At 49.7% G+C, this 20,632-nt stretch overlaps 1 protein-coding gene across 11 annotated transcripts in view; it reads right to left on the bottom strand.

The window, feature by feature from the left end:
- AGAP1 (ArfGAP with GTPase domain, ankyrin repeat and PH domain 1) overlaps positions 1-20,632 on the bottom strand; it is a 527,767-nt gene that overhangs the window by 144,568 nt on the left and 362,567 nt on the right. For 7 of the 11 annotated variants that reach the window (XM_027588845.2, XM_027588846.2, XM_027588847.2 and 4 more), the window contains one exon: positions 15,799-15,957. The exons of the other annotated variants lie outside the window; for them this stretch is intronic. In XM_027588845.2, coding sequence (XP_027444646.1) covers positions 15,799-15,957 — 159 coding nt within the window. The remainder of the gene's footprint in view (positions 1-15,798; positions 15,958-20,632) is intronic. 11 annotated transcript variants of the gene reach the window in all.

The raw sequence follows: 20,632 nt of genomic DNA, 5'->3' as shown, positions 1-20,632 counted from the left end.
CGAGCACACCTTGTCATTCGGCTCAACCTGAGACCCTGACCTTCGGAGGTGCGGCTGTCCGAGCGATGAGGACACCCCACGGGCCGGGCCGGGCAGCCTGGCTGGGGCAGGTCGGCTCTGCACACATGCTGTGCGTGCAGCTAGGGTGGCTGCAGAGATTTTGCTCTTATTTTATGAGGCTGAGCGGGAAAAAGAAAAAAGGAGATGCTGGTATTAGTGAAGAGAGCGTGCACGTACAAGCTTCATGCAAAATGGGCACAAAAATGGAATTCACTAGGCATGCTCAAAGTAACAGATCTAGATAGCCTTGGCTACGTGGGGGATTTAAGCGGATGTGCTCAGTTGTGAAGAAAGAGAACAAAATGATGACATGGAGACAGCGTGCACAATAGGCTGAGATGAGGCATAATTAGGACTCTCACAGTATTTTCTAGTTCCTCTGGGAAAGCACCACCCTCTTGTGAAGTGTTACAGTCACGATTCTTACGAATCCAACCTCAATACACATTTGCAGGAAGAAATTAATGAGATTACACACAGAAGTAGGGGTCTGTTTACATCTGACTTCACATCTGGTACTTCTCAGAAAAAGGCCTACTTGGTTCAAGGCATGCTTCATGGCCGAGAGAGGATGGGGCCGGCAAGAGGATTCAGAGCCTTGCTCCCTGTCCGGGCAGACGAGGGCACTCACGGACTATGAAACCCTGTAATTTGCTCAATTAAACTCTAAGCTGAGACGTACCCTACTGTAGCCACTTGATGTTTGCAAACAATTCCGCTTACTGGTGGAATGATGTCTGCCCTCCAGGAGACGGGGCAGGCTCTGCACAGCGTCCCCACGATTTGACCCAGTTGCTCTGTCTTCGGTTAGGTCTTTCCGTATCTTTAATTTTCCTCACTATGTGGCAAGTGGCAGAATGGGGGTGGGGACGCAGGTGTCCCGGCTCTCCCACGGCTGCCCCCCAGGGCCCCAAACGCCCACCCCCAGCTCTTCTCCCTTCCATAGCCAGGCAAGGACCACTTTCTATTACCACAAAGAAAGACTCACTGCTCTTGGTTTTGGGATAAATTAAGGTTTCGAACTGAATATATCTACCGACAAGTGGAAATTCACAAATGTTTACCTCTTTGTGTTTTCCAACTATAGAATTCCTATTTGAACTAACTTTAACACATTTTTCCATAAATAGTATGTATTTATTGCTGAAAGATGAAAAGAGAACAGGGAAAAACACTTCTGATCTTGGAGAAGTCTACTGTTTCCGTTCAGGAGGTTTTTACACACAGGCAAGCAGGTGGCCCCGCCCACAGCCCCGGCCCCGCCCACAGCTCCACCTGTGGGTCACACCTGCCTCACACAGGACCCTTGCCAGCTATGTGACCCTGGGCAAAGTATTCAAACTCTCTAAGACTCTGTTTTCTCATTTAAAAATGAGGATAACGTACCCCCTCACAGAACTGTACAGTAAATTTAATGAGCAATATAAAAAAAGCCCCCAGTCCAGGGCAACGAGGTGGCAGATAATAACCTTCAGCTGTTCATCCCATTACATAAAACCTGACTGAACTGGGTGGATACTGACCGAGGCAGCAGACCCTGTTCTAGGCCTGGGAAACCTGGCAGAGTCTTCCCCCTCACATTCTGGGGATGGAAGATGACAAATTAAACAGTAAAGGAGGAAATCACAAAGGTAATTAGGGGTACAGAGGAAGTAAGTCAGGGAAGAGGGGTGGGGGCACTTTTAGGTGGGGGTGACCAGGGCCTCATGGATAGGGTGGTCTCTGCTGGGGCACGAGGGCGGGGAGGCCACATGCACAAGGGGGGAGGTTTCTCAGCCCAGCAGGTGAAAAGGCACTGGAGTGTTAGGGGCATGGCTGGCGTGGGCTATAGGACAGCAAGGCTCAAGCCCCTCCATAGGACAAGGAAACCTAGGAATGTCTGTCCAGAGAGAGAGACATTTTCATAGCTGCACAGTATCTCCCTGCAGGGGTTGACCATATTGATTGATTGATTGATTGATTGATTTTTAAAGATTTTATTTATTTATTCGACAGAGAGAGAGAGAGACAGCGAGAGAGGGCACACAAGCAGGGGGAGTGGAAGAGGGAGAAGCAGGCTCCCCGATGCAGGGCTCGATCCCAGGACCATGGGACATTGACCTGAGCTGAAGGCAGACGCTTAATGACTGAGCCACCCAGGCGCCCCTTACCATGATTTATTTAACCAGTCCCCTACTGCTGGTCATAGAGGCTGTTTCCAATTTCCGAACTGTTTTTAGATAGAGTGAAAAGTTAACATATTTATAGTTAAAGTCAGTTATGATATAATCCAACTTTGGAAATAAATAAGAATACAGATACAACTGGAAGGGTGTATACCCCCCAAACTGAAAACTTAGTGGAGGGAGTTTGTTTTTAAAGCAAAAAGCTTCTCCGCGTTTTCATTTTTTCTAAACTATGATGTTTTATAATTAGGGAAAAATGCAAAGTTATTATTGCAAAAATTAACAAAGGGACATGGTAGTTAGCCACGTGCCAGAGGGAGGGCCGCAGGCTTACCAGAATGGGGTGACAGGCGCATAACCGACACCACTGTGGTACCACGTTCTAGCCACAGGACAGACAGCACATCCCTTTACTGGGAGCGCTTTTACACTAGTGCGTGTATTATCCACGTGTCTAGAAATCAAAGAATCTTTTAAATGAGAAACAGACTATCAGTAACACAATTTTAAGGAAGAAAAGGAATATTGTATGAAATAATTTCTTTTTTGAAACAATTACTTGTCCAGGAACTGGTATTAATGTGACCTGCTTGCTAACACTGTGGTTTACAGTTTGTCAGTGCCCCCAGAAAGTCGTGTATAAAAACCAGGTGCTGGCTCAGGTAATAACCCACACCTTGACTGCTTTAGATGATATCATATGATGATAATTTTTCTAGAATACGTGCTCTGGATGGATGCCACTGAAGTACAAATCTCATCTGGGGGCCTGACCCGCATGTCTGGCGGGCGCTGCCACCGCCTTCTGATTGATATGGGCTGACGTGCCCCCAGACTTCAATTTCCCTCTGTATCCCCACCATAAAGGCATCTCGCGTGGATGCTGCAGTAGTGTTTCTGGACACAGGCTTTCCCGGACATTTTGATGTCAAAGGAAAGCAGTCACAAGATTTCTGAGGTCCTGCGTTTTGGGGAGCAGAGATGCTTATTTGACTTTTCGCACTAATCCAAAGCTGGATATGAAATGAGAGTCAGCAGCTGGCTGAAAACTGAGTTTCTGATCTTGGAAAAATGAGCTTGATGTTTTGAAATACATTAGGTAATTCTGTTTCTCATTATACTACACACAGAAAACGTTTCTAAAGTAGTAATGCTTATCTCAGTTATGATTCGAGTCCAGCTGGGGGACTACTTATTTATGAACACTGTGAGAAAGACAGTGCCTATCTGAAAACTGGCAAGGCTGTGAGCTCAACCACAGGCTGCAGACCAGCTAGTCGGTGAGAGCAGAACTCCCGAACCTCGCCAGATGGCAAGCCGGGGTGGGGGAACCGCATACCACGTTCATTGACAATGCCTGCCCCCACACTGGATCTCAAATGCAATTACAATGATTTTCCTGTAAACAAGTATACATTTTAAGAAACTCTGCAATATACATAGAAACCTTCCCCCCCCAACTGTAGTAAGATTTTAAAAACCCCACTGCAGAAATAATGTAGCAATTAAAATAGCACTTATAACTACATTTGTTTAAAATGTTTCTTCGTATAAAAGAATAAAATTTTAAGTCATTTAAAATAACCATCTGTTTCCTCATGATATAAAATTTTTAGTATCATTGTATAATTAATATTAATATCACTTTCTGTTAATAATCTTTTCTGTCAGATAATAAAGCAAAGATGTAACAAAAGATATATTCATGAAGTTTAAGAATGCAAAACCAAAGCAATATACAAAAGCTAAAGGAGGAAATACAGAGGGTTTGAGGATGGCCCTGATCAGCCACTACACAGCGGTCAACTGTATCTATCATCTACCTACCTACCTGCCATCTATCACTTTACTTACTACCCACTCATCTCATCCTTCCACCCAACTACACTATTTATCTTTTTTTTCTTTCTACCTACCTACCTACCTACCTACCTACCTATCTCATCCATCCACCCACCCATCTGCCCACCAGTCCGTCCATCCGTCCGTCCGTCCGTCCATCCACCCACCCATCCATCCATCCACTCTATCTACCTGATCCATCTCCTTCTAACCAACGCACAATTACTTATATTTTATAACCACTCCTTCCCCACTCTTACTTCCACTCCTTTCTTTCTTCTTGGCACCTAAAATGTTTTAAGCCCTTTAGGTCTTTCCGTTTTTGCATGTACTTATAAATCCTATAGTAGGGAGCATGGAAGACACTGAAAAAGATTTGACCAAGTTTTATTCTGATAGTGAACAAAGTCACCAGGAAGACAGTATCACTGAAGTTTTTTAAGCTACTTGATTCATGGGCTGAGAACCTGAGCAAAACACAGAAATACAAAATGAATATTTTCCTGGCTCAAGGGTGATATAAAACCATGAGAAATAGTCCTAGACTGCTTAAAAATATACAATGTTAGAAAATCAGATGTTTTAATGTGGCAAAAAAAAAAAGATCACTGAAAGTTTTCTCTCTAGTTGGAGTAACAGCATATCTTTTTGACAAATCTTTTTATACTGCTCTATTTTTTATATATGATTGGATGCTGGGGTAGTAAACGCTGCTTTTTTTTTTTTTTTTTTAAGAATACCCTAGAATTAAAAGTTCACAACTAAAACTACAGGGACTAATAAACAAAAATAATAAAACACTAAATAATTTCACAAAATTTTAGACTTCTATATTCTAGGAAGCTTTAAAATTTTAACAACACTTTCTTGTGTTGAGGCCAATGTGAAATGTTACTAAAAATACCCAGGGGATGAGAAACGCATGTCTCAGTGTCGCTTCCAGAGAAGACTTCTAGACTTCCTGGAGAATCGTGACCTGCCTGGACTTGGGTGTCCCCTCTCCTAGCACACCTCTGCCCTACTTCTCCATGAGTGAGTGAGTGAGTGAGTGAGTGAGGTGAGGACCCCTGCTGGCTTGAGAGGCAGCTCGTAAAGTCACGTCACTCTCCTCCTGAAAACCACAGGGGCGCCCAACTTCCCAGGGTCAATCCCAAACCTTTTAGGATCCTTGCTCTTATCCTTCATGATTGAACTTGAACTCTCCTTCCAACCTCGATGCCTCACCCCCCGCTCTTCCCCTTTGTCATCCCACAGAGCTCCCTGACACCTTGTACTTCAGACGTTGACACGCTCTTGCTTCTGCACCAATGCACACACACCCTCTAGCCTCCTGGTTCTTACCAGCATTTAAGGTCTAATGAATGTATCTGTCTTCCTTGGGGTCACTTCCAAATACACGTGGGGGCACTGCTGCCCCATATGGTAAAGTGCTTATTGTGTATTTGCTGAATGAGTGAATGAATGGATGCATAATTTGCTTTCATAGTTTCCGTTGGAAAAATACTTAGTAATTTACACATTTAACGCCAGACCTGATTTCAGAACCCAAGCATGCATGTCTTAGCCGCCCCTTACCCTCAATCTACTTCTCACCACTTGACGAAGCATATTTCAATGTGTTCACTCGATGATTACCTGCCTCTTTTCCCTTCCCCTCCACACACCAGGAGTTGTGTGTGGATCCCTGCCCTCCCACCAGGGCCTGTACAAAGTAAATGGTCAATAAATATTTGTGAACTATATGAAGTTAAATAGAAAATGAAATAATTGCTGTGAAGTACACCTAATCTAGATTATCCCTCCTTAATTCAGCACTGACTTCGCTTGTGATTCCCAAATGGGCTGAGATAACTGAAGGTAGGAAACTCAGTTGTAAACTCTAACTGGTCATTGTAAAAACATGCACAACGTGCTTCTGACAGTCCACCGTGAATGTTCCCTGCTGGTGCCTGGATATATCTTGGCAACACACTCTGTCCTAGGTGAGGGGCATCAGCTCTGTTAGCCAACAGTTTCTGGAGCACCATGCCAAGCATTTTGTTTAAGAAGAGAAATCTTAAAAACTCAACTAATCTTATCACAGGGGATGGGCAGAGGCCTTGGCGCTCCTGCAAGCCCACCATGCCACCCTGTCACGTGGGGCCCGTTCTACTCTGGGGTGCTCTGGTGCCCGGCCATGTGTGCTCATTCAAGGATCATGAGCAAGACCAGCAGTCTGGGGAGCAAACACTGGGACAGCGTGCAGGGCGTGGCCCCTGACACCCGAGGATGGAGACAGGAAGACTCTCCTTGTGGAGTTAACTTTCTTGCAAGAGAAGTCAAACAAGAAAACAAGACGGGATGACTTCACACAATCCCACATGGTGACTGGCTAGAAAGTAGCAGGGGCAGGGAGACAAACAAGCAAGTGCACGCTGTGAGCTGGGTCCCAAGAAAGCCAAGGGCAGAAGGAAGTCTGGGCAGGGCTTGAAGGGGAAACAGGAGCCGTTGGGGGGACGTGGACATGCAGGGCTCACCCAGCTCGGAGTAGAGCAGCGGGCTGGAGCCAAGGACAGGGAGACGGGAGGGGCGGGGGGACATGGGATAAAGACACATCAGGGGCCAGACCAGCTGGGGCCTTGTCAGCCACAAATAAAACATCAGGAACACAGCCCGTGTGCAGGGAGGAGGCCACTGCAGTGTCATATGGGGGGCGTGGCAATCTGATTCATGTTTGTTTTCTTTAGAAGATGAGTCTGGCCAACCTCAGGGAAGCAAAGACACACAGCGGGAGACGAAACAGGGCGGACAAGGCTGAGCCCCAGGGGGAGCCGTGGGCAGAGGAGGGGCAGGTCAGTGGGCAGCCTGGTGTGCATTCAGGAAGAGGGCGCAGAGAACTAGCCGTATGAGCAGATTCAGCAAAGTGAGGGTACGAGAAACTGTGTGTGTGGCCTGAGCCCCCGGGAGGACGAGATGGTGGGGGGCAGACTGGAATATGGAGTCCCCTTTGGAACTGCTAAGGGTGAGATGGTCACCAGCCCTTTGAGCAGGTGGCTGGTTACACGTGTTCAATGGAGGAGAGCATGGTCCAGCGGGGCATATGAACTTGGGCATCCTCCATGTCTAGAGAGATGGCTAGGCCCACTTTGGGGGCACAGGGACCTGCAGTGAGGAGAGAAGACTGTGTCCGGGGCAACATCAAGGATCTGAGGTCTGAAGTAGAAGATGATGATTCTGAAACATAGCCAAGAAAACAGCAGGAAAATGCAGAGAACGTGTCATGGCAGAAGCCAAGAGAAGAGTTTCCAGCAAGATTATGAAGGGGACCAGGGAGCGCTCCGGGCTTGGCGGGGGGGGGGGGGGGGCGGGGGGGGCGTCTGGCCGCGGCCGAGAGCAGCGTTCCCGAAGGGCTGGGATGGAGAATGACTGGGACGGGTCAGAGAGGACGTGGCTGGGAGTAACTGGGGATGGGGAGTAGAGACAGCTGTCCTGGGCAGGTGCGCACAGAAGGAGAGCGGACCAAGGTGGGAGCCGCCGAGGGCCATGGCTGGGGCCAGGAGGAGAGATGTCAGGGCAGGTGTGCACGCTCCCAGGCAGGCTCTGCCAACTGGGGATGGCCTAGGGGCATAGGAAGGAGACAGGAGGAACCCAGGAGCAGAGTCCTCTGGACGTGGAGAGCTGATGGGTCCAGAGGTGCAAGGGAGGACACCGGCCAAGGGCAGGGGCACCTCGTCCCTCGTGCAAGCAGGAAGCAGAGGAGTCTCAGCAGCCACAGGTGCAGCTGGGGTGGGTCTGGGCATGGGCAGTGAGCAAGCACCTTCCCCTATTTCCCTGGTAAAGGGAAAACAGGGTCATCAGGTGAGTAAGCAAGTAAGAGATGCGGGAAGAAAAAGTTGGAAACAATCATTTTGAAGTATTATGCTGTGTCATGTTACTTGATGCTACTTTGTGTCAAAACTGTCACAATGATCCTTCCCGCAACATGGAGTCACTGCCCCTAGTTCAACAGGCTCCTCCACGGAGTAAGGCTCCCATTTCTCATTGCAGCCGTGGTTCGTGCACACCTGTTCACACCCCTGTCGCAAAGTGGAGCTCAACCTCGGATGCACGTTAGAAACCCCATTCTGGTGCTCAGGTTCACCCCTGGCCAGAGGAAGCACATCGCCAGCCCTCGGCCCCATGAACCGGGATTTCTAAAAAGCATCCTCGAGCCTAAGATGTGCAGACAGGTTCGTGAGGGTCCCGCCCTCCCGGTCCCTCAGTCCGTCTCTATCTGATAGGGGTTTCAGACTCCTCTCTACACCCCATCCACTGCTCTGGACACCTCCCAATGTGGCTTTCTGGAAAGGTGGCCCCACAACAGCACCCAGCAGGCCCAGTGCAGTTTGGGGAGAGCTGAGCACAGGAGGTGGTCCGAGGCCTCCCGTTCTCTCAGGACACAGCTACATTGACAGGTGCCATCTGGGTCAGCCCCCCCAAGGCTGGATACCCCGCTGCACCCCTGAATTCGGGTGATCAGCTCTGTTTTGCTCTGTGGTCTCTCAATCTGGAGGGTACCAACATGACACCTGCCAACAAGGCCATCCCGGGCTTGCTGGGGCCCTCCCTCCCTCGCACGGTGCTCTCAGGGCCTGAGACGCAGTCCAGCCCTGGCCAGCTGGGTGGGGATCATTCTAGGTCCCCGTCTTGTGGGGCCCTTGTGCCTGGCAAGCGGCGAGTGTTTGCCGGATGCCAGGGAACATCAGAGCTGGTGAGGGCAGCAAGACAGAGTGGAAGTGACTAGCCTCCAGCTTCTGAGGGGGGGTGGGCGGGGGGGGGGGCAGGTCTGAGCTGAAGTTCAAAGTCTCGCAGGGAGGAGACACTGCCTGGGGCTGGCGGCAGGAATTCCCTCCAGGAAGAAAAAGGGCAGGCTTCCTTCTCTCCGGGAAGGATTATTATTAAATAATGAGGGAGTGCAGCGCCAGTGGCTGTTAGAAGGGACCAGAGAACTGAAGTTGTCACTGCCTAGATCAGAGTTTGTCAACCTTGGCACTACTGACATTTTGGGTGGGATCACTTTTTGGGGCGGGAGGCTGTCCTGTGTGGCTGAATTTAGTAGCCCCTCTGTTCACAGAAATCAGCAGCACACCCCTCTGCCCCTTAGCTGTGACAACCCCAAATGTCTCCAGACATGGCCAAATGTCCCCGGGGCATGGGGAGAGGGGACAAAACTACCCCTGGTTGAGAACCAGCGATCCAGAAGAAGATACTTAGGGCCGGAGAGGACTAAGAGACTCTACAGCAACTGGCAACAGTATCCCTCTCTGCCTTCCCTTTACAGTGATTTCTAGACTTCTGCTGGGCAAAATGAGAGCTGCTGGCCTTCAAGCATGAAACCCACGGCTCCCTGTTCTGATATTGGGGGCAGTGTTTTCTCTGGTCAGCACCTGCTGCTAGAAATAGCTTGCAGGAAGGAACTAAGGAGATAAAGTACAAAGTAACAACGTTTTGATTCAGAGGGGAAAAAAAATACACCTTTTCCCCCCTGTGGCCAGTTACCCTAGGAAGCTTCTGCTTTCTCCTTGGCCACATGCAGAGAAAGGAAAGCAGGCTCTGAGCACAGAGGGAACCCGGGTCATCCCTTTAATTAGGCCGACCGGTCCAGTGAGGGGAGCAGACCTTAGCCGCTGAGACAGGGTGTCCAGCTTTGAGAGATGAGAGCCCACGGGCCCTTTAACACTGCGCTAAGCTGAAGGTTGATGACAAACCCCAGGGAATGGTTTTTGAATGCCAGCTAGGATCGGGGAGGAACTGATGATAAAGGGAAAAGTTCAGGAGAAACCAGAGAAGGGAAAACGTTGTTTCCTTTAAAAGCAAGCTTTATAAAAATAAACAAGTTTTACGATAGAATGTTTTAATATTAAGCACTCATGTCCCCTTTAAAAAAATGGCAGAGGGAGAAAGTATAAGCTTTGGCCTCAGAAAGACCTGGGTTTGAATTTTGGCTAATTATTAAGAGTCTTGGGTTTCTCAGCCTTTTTGAACCTCAGTTATCAAACAGCGACAGTGATTCTCAGAAAATGAACATTAGATGTCAAGCTCCCAACACAGAGAGGCCGCTGACAACAAAGGCAGTCTCCACCTTGACCCTCTTTCCTCCCTCACAAAAACCCGCCTACAAATTAAGCCTCATGGTCTGTGTCACACTACCACCACCTGCCGGCGACATGCCAAAATTGTCAGCATAATATCCAAGGAGAGAAAAAAAGAGCTCAGACTGTAAGCATCCCTGCACCCAGTCCCAGCACCCTCTCTGACCATCCCTGGGCCGGCCCCTTCCCGCACCTGGGACAGGAAAAACAGAGGAAGTGTGGGGCGCACAACCAGCAGGGCTGAAACGTGTGTGTCTAGCCTTTATCATTAACACAGCCATGCAAAAAAAATGTTCAGAGTGAGAAAAACTATTTAGAAGTTTAAAAAGCTCCAAGGCTTCAGATTCAGGATCAATGGTCCAATAACAGATTCTGGTAGATTCCAGCGGGAAGACGCAGGATGAAACTGTTGGAGATGCCCACGCACACGCACCTTCATGGAGAAAGCTGAGCGCGGTGTGTGCACTTGGCAGCCACAAGGCTATCCGCTGGCCAGGGGTGGAGGCAGGCTGAGGGAGGGTCGAAGAGAAGTGCTTTAGTCATGTGAAGCAAGGCAGTATTCATGGTGATGGCCAGCCAGGGCAGCAAGGATGAACTGCTGGAGTGGGGCCATCAGGACGACCTGACAGCTGAGGCGGGGGTGGGGTGTGGGGGGAGCGGGGCTGCCGAGGCAACAACCAGCCCGTTGAGGCTGGCACGGGCGGGAGACGGGGTGGCAGGCCTGCCTGCCTCGCTGAGATGCGCAGGAACGTGCCTGGACAGACACACAGGGTCCACGGCACCGGCTCTTGCCCTTGGCACAGGTGTACTGCGTCTAAAAACACATTTTGCCTTGGAGCAAGATAGAACAACCAAGTATCTACAAACGGCCCCCTGGGGTCCCCTGCTATACCCACAGTAATGCAAACTCTTGGCTAACGCTTCTAGAGAAAATTACCTATAGAGAAAATGATTAATCAAAAAAAAAAATTACAGGCTCCCAATAAGACTCACGAAAACTCTCAGCCAATAGTTGTTGCAGAGATAATTGTTCTGAATCTGTCAATAAAGCTAAGCTGCCCCTTAATTGACTGCAAACAACAATTTCTTTCACCCGGGATTATAAGTTGGTGTTCACAGGCTCACTGCTGCCATTATGGTGATAAACAGTTTAAACCACAACAGGGTCTGACATGTAGATCAATTCTGGGTCCATAAAGAATCTACACAAGAGGTTGCAGGACAGGAATTTACAGCCACCAGTTTTTATTCCCTCTTGCTGCAAAAATTACTTCTGTCAAACACTTAGGGGAGTGAGGAAAAATGTAAAAAAATTAATTTTTCATGTACTACGGGAACAGCCTCTTCCAATGCAGAAGCCGAAGATGAATATGTTTCTGCATTTAAAAAATTATGCCGAGCAGCATGTGGTGCTTAGCCGAAGAGGGATCCAACCCTCCGTGCTGCTCGAGAGCCAGCAGACAGCAATTTGAAACCCCGAACTCAGCTGTCTGGATTTCCTCTAAGGGCAGATGCGGGTCTCATGTTAGCAACGCCAAATTATGTTAGACATTTAATTTTAAACCTCAGGTACTTAATGTAAAACCTTACAACAGTAATAGTCATAAAGCAGTGGGGCATTCCATTTCACAGAATGGATTCTTCTCCTCCCCTTCTTAATTTAACCAGAACCTCCTGTTTTGTAGTTTTTCACACTACAAAGTAATCTATCTAATTAGAAGTTGCCCACAGCTGCTTTAAAGAGATTAAACCCCCCCAGAGTACCTGTGTGTAGAGAGGGGAAGCCTTTCAAAAGTTCTCTGGAGCCAAGGTCTTAATTTAGTGTGGACGAAGGGGCAGAGAAAAAATTGAGTCCCGATGTTGTTATTATTATGTTTTCTAATAGAAGTATATGACAATGGGAAGGCAAATTCACCAATTCAGGGGCATCTGGATTCAAAAGCGGCTTAGCTTCTCCCTGTCCCTGCTGCTAGCACAGTGTAAGCTTTTATGATTCTGACATCCAAACCAGATACTTGCAGGGGGGGTGGGGGGTGGGGATAAAATGATTAAAAAAAAAAGAGGGTGGGATTTGTATCAACTGCAACTTGAGAAGAAAAAAAGCATGACAGAAAGCTCTTAATCATGTTTGTTTCTTTTGTGATTATTTTCCAGCACAGCAGGGAATGTTGATGCCCAAGTTGAGGTCCAGAAATCCATTCATAAACGCGTTTTCTTGAAGTCGCCTGTCAGATCCGATGCCCTGATGTTCATTAAAAATTACTCTAGTCTGGCAACTTGATGGATCACGGAAGGCAGAGATGGTGCTGGGCAGCAGGAAGCCAGGATGTTACCCTCATTGTAGGTGGAGACAAAGCTTCTCAACGCCCAGGTGGACCAGAGTCCCCAGGGGTCCCGGTAACATGCGGCTCCCACCGAGCAAGTCTTGGCACAGCCCGGGTGACTGCATTTCTAGCCAACTCCCAGGGGCTGCCAAATGCCAGAGCCGTGCTTCTCAAACATCAGCATGCAACATCGACGCATGGAGGGCTTGTTCACACAGGTTGCTGGGGCCCAGCCCTGAGTTTCAGGGTCAGTGGGTCTGGGATGAGACTAGGAATGTGCACCTGTAACCAGCTCCCAGCAGTGGCGGCGGTGGCGGCTACTGCTGGTCTGGGAAGCACATCTTGAGAAGCACTGATGTGTTCTCAGGTTTGTATTCTGGCCCCTCCTGGAGGGTGACTTTGGACAAGCGATACGTACCCACGTCTCCCCACCCCGTCAAGCTAACATCAGTATCTACTCCCTGAAGATCAAATGAGATCATCCACATGAAGCCCTCCGTAAATATTAGCTCCCATTATTATTACCGCTGTTGTTTCCCTTTTCAACCGCACCTTGGTTGTGACGTACCATCAACCCTCAGAAAATAGAGGAACAAAGAAGGATCATGGAAAACGGTAGGAATCCTCCTCCTGTGCAGCGCTCTGCTGTCTTTCCAGATCTTTGCTACTTAAGCAAGGCCAGCTCTAAGCCTTAAAATTAAGATGCTAATTCATGTTGCCATTCTGCACGCTCGTCCGGTGTGCACCCGTTCTGCCACACACGCTTCCGTCGGCCCCTTCATGTCACCTCCACTCCCTGACTGTTGCGTTTCCCCCTTCCTTCCTCCCCGAGCCCTTGTTCAAATTGCCTCAATGCTTATAATAACTTCCTCTTGTGGTTTGGCACCAAAAAAAAAAAAAAAAAAAAAAAAATCCATCCGGGTCTGTAAGCATTGCTCAAATTTGATTCTCTGAGAAGTTTTCTTTGATGGACTGTCCATCCCTCAACTACCTGCACCATCTCAGCTTGGGCTTCCCCACAAGTTCTCGGTCCTTGTATCACAGCATGGGGCCGACATGGGGCCAGAATGGAGCTCCTCACCTCCCGTGTTTGGGGCTCAGGCTCTGTGGCGTCAGGGAGCCTAACTAGTTTCTACCGAGCATGCTATATGAATGAAGAATGGACACTTGAGGGTGTGAACAGATGAAAAATCACTGGGTAAATATAAAAACAGCATTCGTATGTAGGCAAGCGCAGTCTCTTACTGGAACTTTATAAATGTGTATGTAGAGACCAATGCGAACATCTTCTGTGGAATGCCACTTCCAACCACACCACGGGTCTGGAAGTAATGGAGTCCCCATCGCACACATGCCTAGCTGGACACAGAGCTGTCATGTGGGGTGGAGGGATGGTTGCCTAGCGAGTCTTTATCAGAGAGGTAAGTGTGCAGAAGGAAGGTTTGCGCAGAACAGATTCAGATGAATATACCACTTCCCATGCCTTTTCTATAAAATATTCTATTTTTTTTAAAGTAGGCTCCACCCCCAGCATGGAGCCCAACGCGGGGCTTGCACTCATGAGCCTGAGATCAAGACGTGAGCTGAGATCAGGAGTCAGATGCTTAACCGACTGAGCCACCCATGTACTCCCATAAAATATTCTGAGTAGAGGGGAGGCAAAGATTGGGGGTGATGTTCTCTCTCAGGAACTTGCTCTTATTCCCCCCTTCTCCCCAAATAAAACTCCCACAGCACAAAAGGAGCAGAACTCCAACCCTGTCGGCCTCCTTAGGCTGGTGGCTCCATGATGCACTGGGAGGAGGAAAGTTCTAGAAGGTTCCTGCCTGACAAGGGGGGGCCAAGGCAGTGTGTACAGCGGACTCTGGAAACACCTCCGCAGAAAGGTGGCCACAGGATAAGCCCGGCTGGCTAGTGATGCTGATGAAGAAGCACCTCGATGATGTGGTAATTATGTGAACTCCTCGTTCCTCCTAAAACAACAACAGCTACAGAGGCTGCCCCGGAGCAGGTCCTGTGCTCACACCCAAACCACACGAGGGAAGCAAGCACACCCATGCCTCAGGCCGCCGGGCTGGGGATGCGAGTGCTGACTGAGCACAGGCCCTTCCAGGCCAGGCGACAGCTGTGAACGCTCAGACGTCACCTTCCAAGGGACCACACTCTGGGTGCTTCGTGTCAGGGAGCCAGAACCCGCTTTGCTGGGGTTCTCAGGGCATCCGCAGGACCTCAGACAATGGGCGTAAAGCCCAGAAGAGTTGGAAGGGGACACTGGCTGCCCAAGCATCCTCCTCTGGGTGGGGAAGGGGCCCCGGAGGTAGGCGCATGCCGCGCACGGGGGCCGTGCTCTGTCCACGCACGCCGTACCACCAACGCCTGCAGACCCGCACTGCTGTGGCGCCCCTGGGTGCCACCTGGACGGACTCTGTTTCTCCTCCGCCCCCAGTCTGGAGCCATCCTTATGAAAGCTCTCACTTGGCAGGGTCTGCCAGAGGGATGGAAGCAACCAGAAATAAGGATTATGTTTACCCACAGCAAACGTCCTGCTGCAGCAGCTGGTGGGTCTACAGGGAAGACCTGATGCTCAATCTTTTAATTAGAACAAATTATGCTGAAATTACTTTAAAACCCTGTCTGATAGATGACATACAACAGTGGGAATTCCATTAAATACCGGTGAACAGGCCCCAGACAGAATGCCACAGGCACAGCGCGCCGCCTCGACAGCACGTCATTCACGACTCCACACAAACACCCAGGAGGCTTCCAACGTCCGCACATGTCTCCCAAAGACTGCCCACGCTCACCAAAAAGGGGTGATAGGAGAACTCTCCAAATGTAGAAGGTGCATTGGGAATTTTGGAAAACTGGTAAGGAGAATGAATTCTGTGTTTTCCTTGGATGGAAAAAGCAAAGACACACAGTCCGAGACAAGGTAACACGTGCACCGCTGGTGGAAGTGTGGGCGTGGCCCCCAGGGAAGTGTGACCAGGACAAGGGCTCTGCATTGTTTCTTGCCTCCCTGTCATGGGACCGTGGGTGTGCAGCCTCGCTTCCCATATCTGGCAGGCAACCTGCTCCTCCCTGAGCAGGACCACGTGGGAGGATGCGAGTGAAGCCTCTGTCAAGGACCAAACGCTCCGCAGATGAAAGGTGACACACGCCCTGCTCACGCGGCCGCGCCACGGGCCCGGCACACAGAGTGAGCGCGGTCGGTCAGGGTGCTGCATCCGGGCCCTGGCTCACACCAAGGACCACGAGGGGGCCACGGGTCTGGGGGGCTGTGCCCTCTCTTACCACTGCTGATGGCCGAGTTTGCAATGACCGTAGCCTCACTCCACTGGTCGGCACTGGAGACAGAGTAGGAGCGCTGCTGCATGCCGTCCGGCCGGCTGCCGAAGGAGCCCAGGCTGATGCCGCTGGCCATCTGAGACCCAGACGCACTAGTGACATTCCCTAGGAATAAACAAGTCAGGTGAACACCACCTCGGACTGCGGACCCCAGAAGCCAGCACGAGTTAGACTGGACGCACACGTGCTCGTGCACGGTGGCCCTCAGCACCGAGAGCTGCTAGCCGGTGCCCTGCTATGCGGAAGACGGAAGCACCCTGACAAAACAATATGCAAGAGGAAAACGAGGGTGGAACAGATTCTAGGGAGCCAGGCGACACAACCCTAAACAGACACCGACGTGACACCGCCTCTAGGTGGGGCAGAGGTGAAGACGGAAGACCCACTTTTGGGAAATGCCTCAGTCCCAGCAAGATGGACTCTACAGGAGCCACCGCTGTTAACGTATCCACAGAAGGGAAAATGACCACAAATGCAGCCAACCGTCGCGGTGAAGCTCTACGATCAACCCAAATCAAAGCTTCTAGACGAGACATTGGAGGGCACGCGACCCTTGAAGTGGCCCAGCAGAGAAAGGACGGCCTTCGCCACTGCACAGGACACAGGGCCGTGATGGAACGGTCCCATCGTGTACCGGATGATACGGATCAGCTGCTCAACATGAGAATTAATGATTTCCTGGTCATACCAATTTTAGACTCAAAATCATGATTCAGTGCCTTTCTCTAAAGCGTGGCCCATCCACCTTCTGTGAGTTAATTTGTTTGTTGGATGCAGATCTTCAGAGAGATCAGGTTTGTTTTGTTTTAAACTTTCCTCTAATTATTTTAGTTTAGAGCCAATTAAGTTCAAATTGTTTTAATAGAAGGTGTTCATAGCACAAGATTTTAAGTGCATAGACCGGATTCGTAGTTCCCAAGTCTGGCCAATTACCAGAATCGCCCATGGAGCTTTTTAAAAATAGAGGCTTCAAAATATTTGTATTTTGACTCTGAAGGCCTGGGGCTTGAGAGAATGCCCTTTTCCCACAGCACTCCAGGGGGCCCAATGAGCCCGGCAGAGGTAGGAACCGGGGCTCTGCTACCAACAACTGACCTGACCGTGATCCCACAAGCACGGGGCAGGCCCAAGATCATCTACTGAAACGCGTACGTGAGCCATGAAACAAACAAGTGGTCCACGGAGATGAGAGATTTTGCTTCAGAAAATATATTTCTAGCTTAAAAAATGATACCGATTTTATGCTGTTATCTGAACCGAGCACACTTTGAATGTCATAAGGGGAAACTATTCCCAGGAAGCTCTACCCAATTCCAGAAAAAAGCCAAAAGTGACATACATCTCAGGAGCTGAGGTGTGGAAGGACACAGATCCTCCTGAGTGTGGTTCTCAGACCAACAGCAGCATGGCCCAGGAGCTCGTTAGGAATGCAGACTCCCAGGCCCTACCCTAGCACCTGCTTTTTCAGAAGCTCCTCAGGTAATGTGGGTGCACACGAAATTCTGAGTTCACCTGCTAAAGCTCAGATACCCAGAAATCACTACGAACTTGGGATAGGAACACGTGAAATGTTCTAACTGAGGTATCGGACAAAGAGCTCGTCTTAGGTTGACAAACTCTTCATCTCCAGGCCGAACAGCCACTGCGGAAGGAGGAGAGTAGGTTCCTTCAAACGTATACACTGAAGTAAACCCACGTGATGGAGCTGGTCACGTGTCTGCTGCTGGTCCACTGGTTCTCAAAATTCTAGCTGTTTGTCAAAGGAAAATTTAAGCACAGCGAGTTCAATGTATAAAGCTGCTGGGGGAGGAGCTCTGGGGTTGGGCTCCTGAGGGGATCCCCAAGGAACCCCACCGGGACCTGTGGAGTAAAGAACCTTCTGGCAAGACTGTGTGCCCTGGTGTGTGACTGCCGAATCAGTGCAAGACCCAAAACAGGTATGAAGAATTCTTCAGAAAGCCGAACGTCAGGGCGTGACGTTCTCCTCGCAACCACACCCAACCCCCCACAGTGGACTCGAGATACACTACATGACTGAGCTCTGGCCACGTGAATGTGGGTATATGGACACACAGTCACAAAAGACTCGAGGCTTGGAGTCTGGGTTGAGCTCACAGATGCATTTTTCCTGAGTAGACAATGACTTCTTTTCTAAGGTAGAATCTGGGAGAGGTCTTCTAAAAGTCTGTGGTTTCTGGCATTATTTGAAAAATAAGAGTATCTGGCAGCAGTAGGCTTGTGTCTGTGACTCTCCAAATGGACAGTGGGTCAGCCAGAGCCCACACCTGCCTGCCCGGCCCACTTCACTCACCTGCACGCCTGCCCGGTCCTCATCTTTGCTAACTGCGAGTCACAAAATCTTTCAAAAATATGCGTAAGAAGAATCTCGCTTCAGAAGTAAAATGTTTCTGATTTTCTCTCAAGAGAGCAAATCTCTCTTTCATATATACTCACTTTATTTTAATGTCAAATTTTTCCAAATGCCAAACAATAAAAGATTAACTGCGACAGAACAAAAAAATTATGAAGGACAAAAAATCCTGTTTTTGCCCTAAATATATAGCTTGGGGATCCACACAGACAGGCACTTGCCTTTAAATGTAAACACATGAAGACACAGGTTTTAACTTTGAGGCAAACCAGTGGTCCACAGATGCGGCCCCGGCCCCATAAAAGCAGTCTCAGTGGCTTGCTGTGGCCCGCGGAGCATCTTGCTCCACAGGGGAGCAGTCCTGGGCCAGTGGTCACACTCTGAGGCATTTCGACTTGCTCAGAGTGAATCCATTAGTCAAAGAAACCAACTATGCCAAGTGTTTCATGAATATCTTAAATAACTATACAGATCTAATTACAGTATTTTATGTCAATTTCTGATGCTTGTTTTTACAAAGACACACACACCATCCAACAAAAGCTAATGCATAATTTTCTATTTCTGAATAAAGTCACGAATGGTCAAGCAACACCGGCCCCTGCTCCTAGACTATACGCGGACGCATCCAGCCCTGTCTGCCCTACGTGTGACCATGCTGCGAGTTGTTCTCACCGCTTCTGAAAATACCTCTAAAGCAGGTTAAGGGAGGTGCTGAGCTTAAACTCACTTTATTTTCTCTCAACGTTCTCTAGGCCTACATCTTCCAATGAATGGTACTGTATTTCACGTTAACAAGTTATTAATTAAGGCTGAGGATCTGGGGTTCTCGTCTGTAAAAGGAGCCACGACTGATCTGATTTCCTGGCAGCCAAGACCACGGAGATAACACGGAGGGCCTGAACACTATTCTCAACGTGGCTGAGCCCAGGCAGAGGGGCCTCTGCTCCTGGCAGTCGGGCTGAACGGCTCCAGCAGGTGCCCACCCTGAACGCATGTCCGTCTTGCTGCGGAATTTCATTCGTGTGGCTGAGAACCAAGATACGGCACAAAGGTCTATCTGATTGGGGAAGAAAGAACTCGGCACGCGGCTGGAAACCACTTTCTTTGTAGGCATGCCTGTCTCTCCCTGGAGAGAAGAGCTTCTAAAAACTGGATTGGAATGTCCTCACTCTCGGGGACGAGGAGGAAGGTCCAACACTTAGTCTAACTCACTAAGCTCTAAGCCAGGGTCCAGACAAGGGGCCTTAAAAGCAAGCCAATGGGACACCTGTTCCCCCCAGGGCCGAGCACCAGGGCCGTGACCTCCCGGAGGATGGGAGGAGGGGTACCTTCCATTCTTTCCTGCCCTTCCTCCTCCTCAGCCCTGCCTTCCATTCCCCGTGCCCTACCAGAATGCCCACGCCACCACTGCCGGGAGACTGCCGCATGGATCTTGTGCTTCTTCATGTTGTGTAGCATGTGCACTGGCATCCTTTTGTTCTGGATGGCCTTTTCCGGACTGTCCATATGGTGAATAGACATGGATGAGAGAGAAATGTCTTCCTCCAGAGGAGGGCAGATCCATTCCATGTACTGTCTGGGATAACAACACTGCCTTCCTTGGCACAGGTCGGGCAGGCTTGTATACATCCCATTAGGAAAGACTGGGGTTTCCTAAACTCGGGGTTCCTCTTCTGTAATGCAACCCAGTGTGTGTGCTGGTGTCTCCTGGCCTTGGGGGAACGGGTGCATGACGAGGCTGATACTCTGGGCACTGGTGCAGCTGCGAGTAATGACCTGCCATTTGTCCTGACACCAGGCTCTCATCATCTAGGACCTGGCAGGCTGGCTCGTCAGCTTGCTAGCAAAGTGGAAGTGGGCCCTCCACGGGCCCACCACCTCCTCGAACACAGACCTCCTGCCCCTCCCTGTCGCCCGAAACTGAACCCGCAGCACACTGTGCACTGGGCACAGCGAAGGAAACAGTCTGTGCCCTTAGGAGAGCTCCCACCTCGTCCAGCAGAAGGTATCGGACAAGCCCACATGTGGCCACAACACAAGAGCCGTAAGGAGGTCTGAGGGCAGGAAGAACAGCCCCTGGAAGGTTCAGGAGACACTTCATGGAACACTGCAGATTTATTTTAGATTTTGGACATGGAGGCCCCTCTCTCCAGAACAGTATGGAAAGTCTCACGCTATCCCAGGACAACCCAAACTCTCTTCTGACTGACTCACCTGATGTGAAGCGTTCACTGAATAGTCTGATACGAGCCTCTCCCTCCAGATTCCCGTTTTCCTTTCACATCAGTCCAGTCGAAGTCGCACAGACGTGCCCAACAGTGGTGCCAGAAAGCATGCACGAGAACGCTCACCGCGGCATTCCTCGGGAGAGCCCTGAACCAGAAATGGCGGGTGTCTCCCCACCAC

Source organism: Zalophus californianus, chromosome 3 (assembly GCF_009762305.2).
Source record: "Zalophus californianus isolate mZalCal1 chromosome 3, mZalCal1.pri.v2, whole genome shotgun sequence".
NCBI lineage: Eukaryota > Metazoa > Chordata > Mammalia > Carnivora > Otariidae > Zalophus > Zalophus californianus.
Note: the sequence above shows the minus strand (reverse complement) of the source record. Positions and strands in the feature narration are given on the sequence as shown.